This window comes from Primulina eburnea, chromosome 12 (genome assembly GCF_022965805.1).
Source record: "Primulina eburnea isolate SZY01 chromosome 12, ASM2296580v1, whole genome shotgun sequence".
Classification (NCBI taxonomy): Eukaryota; Viridiplantae; Streptophyta; class Magnoliopsida; order Lamiales; family Gesneriaceae; genus Primulina; species Primulina eburnea.
The window spans coordinates 481,744-494,827 of record NC_133112.1 but is presented as its reverse complement, the minus strand read 5'-3'; the positions used below and the strand labels follow the sequence as shown (position 1 = coordinate 494,827).

Below are 13,084 nucleotides of genomic sequence, written 5' to 3'. Positions count from 1 at the left end.
AAAACACACGAGGAGGATATTCTCCGATAAATACAAGACTCGTGAGTATGATAACTAAAATAATTAAAAATAACCTTGCGAAAGCCATCTTCTTTTTTCTCCGAAAATTTGATGAAGAATAATTTTTAGAGAAGAAGAGAAAGTTGGGGTGATTGAATGAGTTTGAGAGATCATATTTATAGGGCAAAAACTAGCCGTTTTGTTACCGTTTATGACCGTTGGTGAATAAAAGAATAAATGTATGTATTTGTATAATTTTATGGTAATAATATGGTATATATAATATTAGACATGTTTAAATAATTATATATATCATATCATAATATTATAACGACTGTCATAATTTATTTTGTTTAAAAACCTTATAGGCTTTTATACTTGTCGTATCCCTTGCCGGGAGTGTGGGATGTCGTCTTAACATCCTCCCAGGATTTATAACAAGTTTATGAAAAATTTATTTTTATTATTTCTAATAATAACATTATATTGTATATTAAATAAATACACAATAAACAAATAACAGTAAAATAAATATAATTACTTTTGTTACCTTTTTCTTCTGTTTGGAGCTTGGAAAAATATGTAGGACTTTTAGAGCTTCGTGCTGATAACTTGTTGTGAAAAAGTAAAAATTTATGGTAAAAAGTAAAAATCTCAAACACTCAAAATTTACCAAACTACACACTTTATAATATTTTTCTCTCTACTCAATTGTGATTTTCTTCACAAATGAGAGATCTATTTATAGGAAATCTTTACACATAATCCAAAAATAAAATACATCATTACCTACATCATCACACACTAATTTTCAATATTCAACACCTATTTTTCAACATTCAACATTCACATTTTCAACACAAATATTTTTCACATTTTAAATAATATTTCAACAGGTTTTATTTATTCTTCTTCTTTTTCTTTTTCTTTTTCGTTTCTTTAAGGTTTCTATTTTTGAAGTATTTTTTCCTTTTTATTATTATTAATTAACATACAATATTTTTAATAAATTAAATAGTCAGCTAACAGATTTCTTTTATGCAACTTTGTGCGAAAATCGAAATACATAAATTACGGATCCCTTGTTCTGATTTCTACCAACATCGTAACGTATCAAGCCTGCCTTTGTAGCAATAAATTATGCGATTCCCTTGGATATATTTCGTTGTGGTTAAAAAAATATATTAAATTTGTTCTGGTTTAAGCAAGTTTTGGTTCATATAATTCGTAAAAACGCACTAAGATCTTAAATGAATACAATCTTAAAAAGAAAATGTGAACAGTGCAAAAACACAACCACGGAAATATCAACATGATCAGATCATTTTTCTTGAACCCATGGTGCATAACAAAAAAGTTACAACCAAAAATCCTTGTCAATGTTTGATATCTGCCCTAAACCATTAAATAATTATCGCATCGCGATAAAACAAAATGATGACTATATCAAGTTTATACATGTAGTAAATCAAGAAATTACACGTATTATCCATTTTCACATACTATCACAAAACATTCGAATCGTGCTTGGAAGGCCAAGATACATTGTAAACCACGAGTCCCATCACAAGAACAGCACTTCCCAAGACGAAGAAAGGGCTCAAGCTCACGCCTTCTGGTAGGTACGGCAATGGGCAGGAAAGTATATAGATTGAGATTGGCACTACAAGACCAAAGCGAACTTGTTACAAGGGGAGCGAACGATGTAATTTAATTCATTTATAAGCATCGAGTGATGACAGTACCTGATGACATCACAGCAAGGGACGAAGCAATAGCGGACGAAAATTTTAAAAGATTGAGCACAGAAATGTTAAAAGCTATATTGGTTACTACGTATAAGAGAGGTAGCAGTGGAGCTCCATCACAGCCTGGCATAATTTCGAAGAGGGTTAAGTAATGAAAAAGACTATCTTCAAGCTTCAGTTATATAATGAAGAGAATAATATACTTATTTCAAGCAAAAGAATTTCATGAATGCATCTGATAAAATATAAACAATCAGAGGTTCAGATGAGAGCTAACGAAGCGTCCATCATTGCGACTTTGGTTATACATCCGATACCTAGATAATAATGTTAGATGGAAAAATATATTTTAGAAAGGGAAAATGAATTCCAGCTCACAGAAAGAATGGATTACTTATGCATGCATGTACTAAAATAAAACAATAAGAACTTTGGAAACAAACTCATATTACTTGTACGTGCATGTGTATTCATTCTTGATATTCGACTTTTTTAAATTTTCCAAAATAATTATTATTAAATAATATTATAATACAATATATGATATCTAAGTAAAACATCAACATAACTCATAATCATCATCAACACAAACATCAATTTTAATCGAAAAAAGATAAAATCTTATAACTCAAACATAGTAAAATTATATTCTTAAAACCAATTCCCAGCATACACTCTTATCCTATAAGTTCGTCCAACAAAACATATCCTGAAAATTCATGCCACAAATATTTTTCACAAGAATATAAAAAATTAACAAAATATATACTACTTCAACCTTCTTTATGATTATGTTTTATTTTTATGTAGAAATCCTGTAAATAAATATCTTTAAAAAATAAAATCATCCCCCCACCCACATGCTCTGCCTCTGCTAACATTAGTTTGTCTGATTGGCAGAAAGACCACCCATAACTTTCAGAAAATCACAAAAATGACGAGCACATGATTTTCTAAGCCGGTGTATCATGTAAAGACCAATGAGGTACCCTCTCTAGACAAACTCTTTTCCTGAAGGATATCAGAACTGGAAGCGCAACATGAGAATTGCAAATGTTGAGGTCTAATGAAAGATATTACCTGTTGTATTGGCTCCAATATTGAGGAAGCAAGCCGCACCACTTTTCAAGTATGAGGGTAGTTCAGATAATGGTATACCCTTCAAGTTTGACAAAAAAGGCAGAAAGAGAAGCACAAAAAGCCCCTGCAAGCAAAAGGAAACAGAGAATATTGCTATTCAAAAGATTAAATATGGAAGCACCAAGAGATCTAAAGACATTGTCACAAGTTCATATTTTAGTTATATTTATGAATTGAGGGTGCACCCAGCTTACAAGGCTCCTTCCACTAAAGAAACAGATCAGGGTTATAGTCCACTTTTAAAATTGTTCACCAGATGATGACGGGCAGCCACCTCCATCACTATGCTGATAACAATAAAATGTGAAAAGGGAATTTAAAAACCAATATTCCAATTTGGAAACAAAGTAGTTTCCGACGCAACAAAATTGAAAAAGAAATATCCTCTCCCAGTGAGAAACTTATAATTCCTAGTTCATGTCAAACCACGTGAAGAAAGATGTCAGTCCAAGTTCATGTTACTTGCCTTCGCTGGTAAACGGTGATATAACTTAAGGATTAAGTACCCTATATCCACAGTTCATCATGCATGCAAATTCAAGAAACTCTCACGCTTTCTTGCTGCATTTCTGGTTAATTGGCCAAACCCCCCCTATCAGGTACTTTCCTTTTCTTTTATTGAATATGGGAGGGGACCCATGTCAAATGCCTTGTCCAGGCACAAACAATGTTCAATTAAAAAAGAAAGAATAAGAATGATTCTCAAATCGGCATATAATTCATTTCCAAGATTTTACATGTGCATATTGGGCATATATGCATAAAGTAGACACACCCATTAAAATTTTGATAATGATTATGAAATAATATCCTGGTGAAATAAATATAATGATACCTGAAATCCAGATCCAAAGGAGTTGACAACAAAGATGTCCAGCAGTTTTCCCTTTATTAACACAACCAAAAAGATTTAGAAAATTTAAAATTATTATAATCAAGAAAATTCAAGAGATAAACAAAAAGGAAGGGAAAATTGCATGGTTCCATTACCTTGAGGTGGGTTGCTGCATTGAGGAAAACAGATTCCTGCACATGGCTGCTGATATCAGAAAATGATTTATTTCAAGGAGCAAGGTCAAGCTGTCAAAAGATAATAAATTCATTACCTTGAGAATCGAAGCAACTGCTTGGAAAGCGCTTGAAGCTATCATCAATGTGGGCCACACTACTCCGACTCCAGACAGGATTTGATTTTGTTCTGATCCACTGCATTTGCGAGATTTAAATATTACAAGGACATCAGGAGAGTGCAAAGTGTGAAGAACAAAATATGCACAAGCATCCAATAACCAAGAAACATTTATCACTATATTCTCTTTTCTGTTCCAGTTATTTCCCTCCAAATGCCGAAGTTGATTCTTTTTATCTATGAAACAAGCCCACTTCGCAAAATGAACAAGATGAGTTCAGTACAATGTCTTTATCTAGAAAATTGGAAGTCTTTTCTTGAAAAAAAACTTGTGTTATTGGTATATATTTTTTGGTTGAATGAATAACTTTAGAAGCAAGGACCAAAGGCATGCATACACCAATAGGGACCATCAGTATGACCCAATTAGTTCATTCACATTTTAGGTGTCCATTAATTATCCCAAGACAAGAAATAAAACCTCGTAACAGCCAATACAACCCCAGCAGCAACAAGAAAGCATCCAGAAACTCGATTCAACGAGTAACTCCTCCCCAATAGTAGCATGGAGAAAGCCAGCTGCCATACTAAAAAGGTCTGCAATAAAAGTTGCAAAAAAAAAAATGAAACAACGAATTTCCACTTGAACCAGGTTATGTTTGTCTATGGTTGATACTATGTGCGCTGAGACAAGAAAACAGGTCAGTTATCATCTAAAACTAACTTTCAAAGAGGAAAAAAATTAGACAAATTTATAATAACTGATCTGGTGATCAAGGTAAATAACAAGGATCAAATCAAGACTCGGCTTCTTTGCAGGTTTTCTAATCAAATTTCAGAAAACAGTGAATCTTGTTTAAAGCTAGTCTGGAAACCTCTTAGAGATAGGAACTCGTGCTAAAAACTGTCAACTTTGAAGGATATTTAAAGGACTCTATTAGGTAAAAGAACAGGTGTTCGTGAATCAAATAATTCAGTAATGTGCAACTGAGGAACATTTTAAAGCACGTGATTCCGAACCTTCAATTGATGCGATGGAAGCTTGTATAAATCATTCAAGATGAACTCTTATTTCACCCAAGTTCCAAATGTAGCAAAAAAAAGTATTAAATTCTCTGATTGATAGAGAAATTTAAGATGCAAGCCATGGCGGTAAATGATCCCCCACATAAGATTGCATGGTCCATACCTACCCCCAGGAGACACAAACTTAGATTTTTTGCCCAATATAAATAATACTTCAGTATAGAGCTTTGACTGCAGCCCACGAAAATGATTTCCCCATTAAACTCCAGTGAGGTGCAAGTTTAGCTATGCTTTTAGCAATCATTGGTAGCTTTCTAGGGTGTCCAGACAACGTAGTTTAGTGTCTCCACACTTAATACAGTAAAAGGTTCTTCTTAAAAATTGAAAAGAAAAGGGTGTTTGCGCAAGTTCCCCTCGCCACGTAGTCTCCCACTAATTTCTTAACTTTAATATCACCAACAATCTTTGTAGTCAAGATTACATGTCTCTCAAAGTTTACCAAATGTCACCTCAAAATTTACTGAACATACATACACTGTATAAATTGATTAAAAACTAATTGCATCGAACTGAGAAATCAGACAACTAAAAATTAATATCCAGCTCAAACCAAATTGATATTACCTGACTCAAAATGGGTATAGCTGGTCCAGGAAGATTGGCTGTTAAAGATACACGACACTCAGTACGGAGGCTGATGTCAAAGAAAACTGCTAAAAATTGTATTGATTTGTACCTGCAGAATACATTCCAGAAACAACTCCAAGAGCTTCTAGGAAACCAATGATCATAAAACGTGATTTTGGGAGAGCGAGCATCTCATCAGTAACGATGCCAGCTTCATACCTCATATATAGCACAGTAAAATATATAACCACATACCTGTGGATAATACATAACCATCATCTTCTGACTTCCATAAAATTTTCAATTACTAACTGCTATTTTCGTGATGCATTGGAGGAAAATAAATAATAGTTCGCATAAGAAAAATCAGATGATGATAACGTTCCAGTCATGAAGCAGAAATCCTAGCATGATATTCTTTTCCTTATTTGTTGTATTATATAGCTGAGCATCTCATCAGTACCGATACTAGATTGGTACCTCATGTAAAGAACAGTGACATACATAGACACGCACCTGTGTATTATAAACAACCACCATCTTTTGATTTCCATTAAATTTTCAATGACTAACTGCTATGTTCAAAAGAGGTCAGAGGTCAATCATTGTTCGCATGAATAATCAGATGATAGTAATGTCCCAATCATGAAGCAGAAAATCCTAGCATGATATTTTTCTTCCGTATTTGATGCATATCTCGTGAATTTGCTGTAAAACGGTAAAGTTATAACACATCCTTACAAACTAGAAAAAGTGAACTGTATCCAAAAGCCAGAAAGGAAGCAAAACTGCATACTGTCAGCTTACAAAAGATCTTACATTTATATGCCTAGGAAGATCGATTCTAAAGGTCATTTCAAGTTCTTCCCAATTCATTCCCTCACTACTATGCAGCATACTTGGGGTAGGTTTTGACTTAACCTTCAGCAAGCTGGCGAATATATTGAAATTACTAGCAATCAAGAGATATAAAGTAAATAGCTGCTATTATCTTGTCTGAAAGTTTCATGCTAATTTGATCTTAATTAACTAGCTTAAGTACGAAGTTGGAACACTTTTTTAACATTCTATATTAAAGTTGACCAGAACGCAGCTCACTCAGCAAGATATAAATTAAAGACAATGCATCGCAAGTCTGAGTCATGCTGGACTCAATCGTAGATAAATAAATCGAGATCAGGCCAGTGAGCAGTAAAAACCACAAGGGAATGCAAATTAAACTTGAAAATATGTAGTTTTCACCAGGCGCCAATGATCATACTTCACCAGCAGGAGTAAATTTAAACTTTTTTTTAATAACTAGAACCTAAATATTAAATTCAACATTGTCAATATATAATGTAATTAGAAATTGTTGAGAAAATTCATACCCGAAAGTAGTGAGCTGAGCTAGAAAGAAGGGGAACTCCTTCAAGGGAACAAGGGCGAGCTTGTATAGCACGCGATTGGCAATAGCTAGTGCAACAGTAACCGTGGAGCAAGCCACAAGGACTAGCTTCCTGTTTCCATTAGAACCTGAGGAGGGCGGGAGGCGGGGAGATGCAGAACTCGCGGAAATTGGGTGCAAACGCACAAGTGCATGACTAGTCTTTCTATGGTAAATCTTGAGGTGCTTCGGAGAGGAGACGGAGAGCTTGAAAGTAAGTGCACCGCCAGTTGAATAGGCGGCGACGGCGGTGGTCACAGAATGAGTGCGAAGACGAGTGGGATGATGAAATTGTGATGATATAGTAGCTGAAGCGCGAAGACGATCCATTAATCGGAAAACGTAACAGTGATAAAAAAAAAAAAAACATACAACAAAATTTTTAATTGAAGTTTTCTAAATAATCTAATTCAATAATTTTTTATCCCAAAGAAAGGACTCGTAATTTGTTGGCACCTAACTCTTTCAAAATCATCACACCTACCCACTATTTTGGCACGCTACGCACATTTCCGACAGAATTTGTACCAAATGGTGTGTTTGATTGAGTAGATTAAATAAAGATAGATTAATAGTCCACTATTTATCGTTAAAATTTTAGTTGTTTTAATAATCATTTTGACCCGATTTAAGATCCAATTTTATTAATCAAATAGTTATCCATAAAATTGGATCTTAAACCGTGTCAAAATAATTATTAAAACAACTTAAAATTTAACGATAAATATTGGACTATTATTTAATCAACTCAACCAAACACACCCAAATGGTTCTTTCTTTTATTTTTGAAGAACAGTACTTCATAAATCGTGAATTATATTGTTTTACTGACAACAAACGAAAATAAATCAAACAATAATGCAATGAATTAAGTTGTATGTAGATTCAAAAGAAAAAGAAACAAGAAATAAGTTGTATGCTTCGTAACATTTGTCTTATTTTTTTTATAACAAAAATTATGTTTTCCTTTCAACAATCAAGTAAAATGAAAAATCTATATTAAAAAAGATTAAAATGGAAAAATACAAATAAATGATATTTTCCAGCTTTGGCCAGATGATAAAGTCAATGCTCATTCTTACTTCGACCCTATCACTTGGATCCAACCAAATTGCCAACAGAATATAAATATATGTAGTAGAGTATGAAATGAATTTTCTTATACCATATTTACGTAAGTAAACACCAATCGAACCATACACGTACGAAGTCGTAGAATGGCAGTATCATATCAGTCTCTCATACAAAAACATAGGCAAAAGCACAAATGGAATCAACAATCTCAGAGATCAAACTCCGGTAGTTGAGGATATCAGTGAACTTGATTGTGATCTGGTTTCCTTTGGAATAAAAGCGAACCTAACAAAACTGCAATTCCCGTAATAGCAATAGTAAACAGGAGGCGTTTAGTTGAAAACTCCTGCTGCTGCCTTCTTGGAGCACCACGACCTCTTTCAGGTGGCCTAGTGTTCCTTCAAAGACATGTGATGACAAGATAAATAGATAGCAAATGACAAAAAAATGCAAGGAACGTGATCGCCGGTTATATTGTTTGTCGAGTCAGGTGAAACAGTAATTACTAGAAGCACTAAGTCGTCCCACATACAACTCATTCTAGAAAATTTTAAAGTATTTCCATGTTTAGAAAGATCTAATATATCACCAGACACCAGATACAAGTGCACGAAGAAAATGAGACCATTTTCAGACACCTACTTTAAATTGTAATGGAAAAGTTCCTTTTTAATGATGTTCATACGAAGATTCCATCCACCCATTCCTTTGTCACCAAACCAAAAAAATAATTCCGTATTTTCCCAAGTGAAACTCAAGATTCTAACAAACCTTAAGTAGAAGGTGATGGCATAAATTAATCGGTGATTTTACTTACCCGGAAGACTCCGCAGCGTTATCAACAATGCCACTGCATCTGCTTTCATGGCCATATCTTTCACGAAGTCTGATATATTTGTGGCATACATCACATAGTTCTGTCCGGTTGCCACATACTTCCTGAATCAACCATGAAAAACACATTATATCAAGCGAGATGGACCATTTCCAGAATCATCAAAAGCGACTACCCAAATTTTTTTTTAAAAAAAGACTACCTGATGCTCCAATAAATCAATTGCAGGCAGTGGAAACTCGCAGTATTCACATGTTGCAATCCTTTTTGGGCAATTTTCTCCTCTGTGAACATCTAAAATATCACGATCCATTGTTTCACTGCACAGAGAACAAGCCACCTGCCAATTTATCAAGGTCAGCATAAACAGCCGTCAACTGACAAGAACAACAAATTCCCGATTATCTTACCATTTATCAATCCACAAAAGGAGAAATAATTTGAGTACCAAAAATCAGGGAAATGACTAACTAGATGTTGCAAACGATGGTAGTGCTAGAAAGTGCAGAAGATTGCAATCTCAATCCAACCAAAAGAAAAAAGAAAAATAAAAAACATTTTAAAAGATAGGCCAATTGCTAACATTTTTTAGTAAAAGTTTCAAGTCTGCCAAAGTAAGAGAATTTTCAAGGTCTGTCCATACTTACGTGATCAACACAATTATGCTTATTTATCCTAATGAAATCAATGCCAAAAAAGGAAATGTGAGCTCTAAAAACAACTGACAGATGATAAATGGGTCTAGCAGCACTTAAGTTCCACCTTAATAGGAACTCATCAACACGAAAAATCTATCAATCAACCACAGAAAAATCCTGAGAAAGACCAACACAAAACATTCGTTAGCAGTCATTCTTGCTTCCTGCACAAAATCAAGTCATATCATTTCAGTAGGTAGAATATATTTGCATACCGGATCACGACTGCTGAGAAAATGTTCCTCAAAGAAGAAGAACGGAATTATTGTCTAGGTCAAAGGGTTCAGGACTTCATAGGGTGTAGCCGAACATATCTACACTAGGTGGTCCTATAGTCATACAAGATGCATGCTTCAAATGAACCCATTAATTACGTGGCTGATGGGTGGGAACAGGCCGATCACTCCTATAACTCCTTAACTCCCCCACCAACCATTTAGCCCAAGGAGTCCATGAGACTTAGTTATTTTGTATCGGGAAATACCTTATACTATAAAGGTTAGTTTTAGCTGAGCGAAAATCGAGTTTTTGTAGAATTTCGAACTGAAAGTAACATCAAATTTAAAGTAACACGTGAATAAGATAATTTACTAGAGTAAACATACAAATGAGATTAACCCCCTAAACTGTTATATCAATGATAGAATCAAGCTTCATGCACAAATAAGGTAAGCTTTAGATAAAGTTGATGCCAAAAGGACACTGTGAACTCTAAAAGGAATTGACAAATAATAAATAGATCTACCAAAACTTATCTAGTTAGGGACTCATCCACACCAAAATCTACCATCAAATCACAGAAACAGTAGCAATCAAGACATTCTTTAGCAGCCACAGATGGTTATTCTGCATAGTTGAGTCAATAGCTTTTTCACTAAGTCAAATAGAATTGCATACCGGTGCGTGAGTGCTGAGAAAATGTTCCTCTGATAATTTTTTCGGAATCATATCACCACATGCTTTACATTTTTCTAGATTTCTGGAGCAGTGTGCAAAATGTAAATCGATATTGGAGGAAGGAATAGCTCTGTCGCTGTAAATAACAAAAAGAACAAATCAGAAAATACGTCCAAAGTTGAGACAGACCAAAAATTATCAAAGAATATCAGCTCAAACAATTATAATAATGCACCAATGAGGTGAAGACATCTGTTCAACATCAAATTAGACATTTATTGACATTTCATTGTTTAAAAACATGTAACACGTGTTTTTGAAAATGAAATTGAATAGCCAAAGTACGCATTGAACAATGAATTCTCATAACTCATAAGGATTATAAGTACTGACAATTAAACTTGTCTTGCTGAATTCAAAAATAGTTTGGACCGATAAAATCCTTTGGCACTCCCATAGTTTAGTTAGCACAAGGATGACATGCCTAAATAGTAAATCCTACGTAACATACCATTCTATCTAAAAAGTAGCAGTTTGAATTTGATCACTACCTACATGTAAAAATAAATAAACAACAAAATGAAGACAAACTTCAAGACTGATTTTCGAAATGACTCGTGTGTGCCATTAACGTACCTCCTAATAACCACACCTTCAAATCTAGAATTTCATAACCAAAAATTAAAGAATGTTTTCTTACTAGGTTGGTGTTGTAGAATTGTGCAATATAAGAATTGCCATGCGATATCATTTTGTCAACTCAAACACACCATAAGCACAAACAACCACAGCAACCAGATTACATAAATAAAGGGAAGGGCAAAACTGGCCCAACTCCACTCATTTAATTTCTTACCTTTTCAATGGACACAGACCAAAAATGAGTATCGGCATAGATTCACATTAAAATGGTAAAAGTGATAGCTAAGACGGAATAAATTACTAAAGTAACACAACCGTTGAGAACACACAAAGTTAACGACAAGCATCACGCAATCTGGCAAAAAACAGCAGATAATCAGAATTTATATAGTCAGATCTTACATAGGAATGGAGCCAAATTCTTATAAAATAGCTTGGCTTAGATGAACATAAATCTAATATACGGGCGAGGTGATGGAAGAAGAAAATGATTGATCACACAATTATATGCATAAACTGCACACGTTACCAACAATTACGAAAACAAAAGCGTTTACATGAAAAGAATCAGAAAGAAGAAGGAACTTACCAGTGGCTGCAGACGGTGGTGGCGTGATCATCAGAAGTTACAGCCATTATTTCCTCCAGACGACCCATCCGTGCCCTTGAAACAAAAATCCACAAAATTTAGACGAGAAACGGTTAGGTACAGATGGAACTAATTTCCACTTTCTTTATGTCTAAAACTTTAAGATTCCAACCCTTGGAATTTGGGGGTTTTGGAATAAATGGATGGGAGACTCCTAAATTAGGTTTAGGTGGGTGAGGGCGAGGGTGGTATTTTTTTATTATTTATATTTATATTTATATAATCGATTAATCATTACTTCTCTTTAAAGTAAACATATAGCTTAAAGTTCTAAAAAAAAAAAATTAGGTGTATTGATTTTAAATTTTTAATGATTTTGTTGAGTTTAAAAATTTAGATGTATTCAATTTAAATTTGTATATATTCTATATAAAATTTTAGTAGTATTCAATATAAATTTTTGTGGAGTTTTAAAAAATTATGCGGCCTTCAAACATAATTTTTAAAAATCTTAAAAAAGTATAGAGGTTTTCAAAATGTCGTTAGTCTTTTAATAACTCGATATGCGACCTTCAAACTTGACTTTTAAAAATCTTAAAAAAATATTGAGGTTTTCAAAATGTCGTTAGCTTTTTAATAACTCGATGGATTCTATTAAATACAATAATTAAATCATAATATGCAACTAAAAAATGTCAAAAATATTTTTAGTTCACCATAAAAATTTGGACGAAAATTTAGATAGGAAATATCTCAGACTCACATGTTCACTTTCATTTATATTGAAAATGATATTAATACGAACTCTCCTTAAATTCATTCTTTTCTCATCTATATATTTTTCTTTGAACTTTTTTTTGTAAAAAGTTTATTATTAATAATATTTTAAAATCAAATTAATTAATATCTTTTATTTTATTTTTCTAATTTTGATTATAAGTTCTTAAGAAATTTAAAATTATATTTATTAAAACAATTAATACAAAATTATTACAATACATAACAAAAAAATTATAATATTTTATTGAACAATAAATAATAATAATAATAATAATAATAATAATAAGTAAAATTTAGTTTTTTTTATTAATTATTATATAATATTTAATTATCTTTAATTTTGTTAATCTGCATCTCACTTTTGATCATAACTCAAAATTAATATATATGTCAATATTCATTTGAATATACATATATGTAATGTGTGTGATTGATTGATACATTAATATATTTTTACAATTTTATGCATAAAA

General features: G+C 33.0%; 2 protein-coding genes across 3 annotated transcripts; both read right to left on the bottom strand.

The window, feature by feature from the left end:
• Window positions 1–1,307: 1,307 nt before the first annotated feature.
• LOC140807615 (protein CLT2, chloroplastic) lies at window positions 1,308–7,552 on the bottom strand. Its single transcript, XM_073164555.1, has 10 exons — window positions 7,041–7,552; window positions 5,780–5,925; window positions 5,668–5,705; window positions 4,499–4,614; window positions 3,995–4,094; window positions 3,879–3,914; window positions 3,724–3,774; window positions 2,829–2,952; window positions 1,746–1,871; window positions 1,308–1,663 (listed from the first exon to the last, which is right to left on the bottom strand). The coding sequence occupies exons 1-10, from the start codon at window positions 7,424–7,426 to the stop codon at window positions 1,506–1,508; spliced, it is 1,281 nt and encodes a 426-aa protein (XP_073020656.1). The 5' UTR covers window positions 7,427–7,552; the 3' UTR covers window positions 1,308–1,505.
• Window positions 7,553–8,241: 689 nt separating this feature from the next.
• LOC140808143 (uncharacterized) lies at window positions 8,242–12,068 on the bottom strand. Of its 2 annotated transcripts, none has more exons than XM_073165176.1 (5): window positions 11,832–12,068; window positions 10,601–10,736; window positions 9,208–9,345; window positions 8,988–9,109; window positions 8,242–8,559 (listed from the first exon to the last, which is right to left on the bottom strand). In XM_073165176.1, exons 1-5 carry the CDS (start codon window positions 11,897–11,899, stop codon window positions 8,409–8,411), a joined length of 615 nt encoding a protein of 204 aa, XP_073021277.1. In that variant the 5' UTR covers window positions 11,900–12,068; the 3' UTR covers window positions 8,242–8,408. The 2 variants fall into 2 exon arrangements, with proteins under 2 accessions (XP_073021277.1, XP_073021276.1); XM_073165175.1 differs by having other exon boundaries at window positions 8,242–8,568; window positions 11,832–12,066.
• Between the last annotated feature and the right edge of the window lie 1,016 nt (window positions 12,069–13,084).

Coding starts and splice junctions, on each gene's coding strand:
- LOC140807615 (XM_073164555.1), bottom strand. CDS start 7,426: ATGGATCGTCTTCGCGCTTCAGCTACTATATCATCACAATTTCATCAT. Junction 4,615..5,667: donor CTATACCCATTTTGAGTCAG/GTAATATCAATT, acceptor CTTTTATTGCAG/ACCTTTTTAGTATGGCAGCT. Junction 3,915..3,994: donor CAGTTGCTTCGATTCTCAAG/GTAATGAATTTA, acceptor AGCCATGTGCAG/GAATCTGTTTTCCTCAATGC.
- LOC140808143 (XM_073165175.1), bottom strand. CDS start 11,899: ATGGGTCGTCTGGAGGAAATAATGGCTGTAACTTCTGATGATCACGCC. Junction 9,346..10,600: donor TTCTCAGCACTCACGCACCG/GTATGCAATTCT, acceptor ATAAATTGGCAG/GTGGCTTGTTCTCTGTGCAG. Junction 9,110..9,207: donor TTGATTTATTGGAGCATCAG/GTAGTCTTTTTT, acceptor TGGTTGATTCAG/GAAGTATGTGGCAACCGGAC.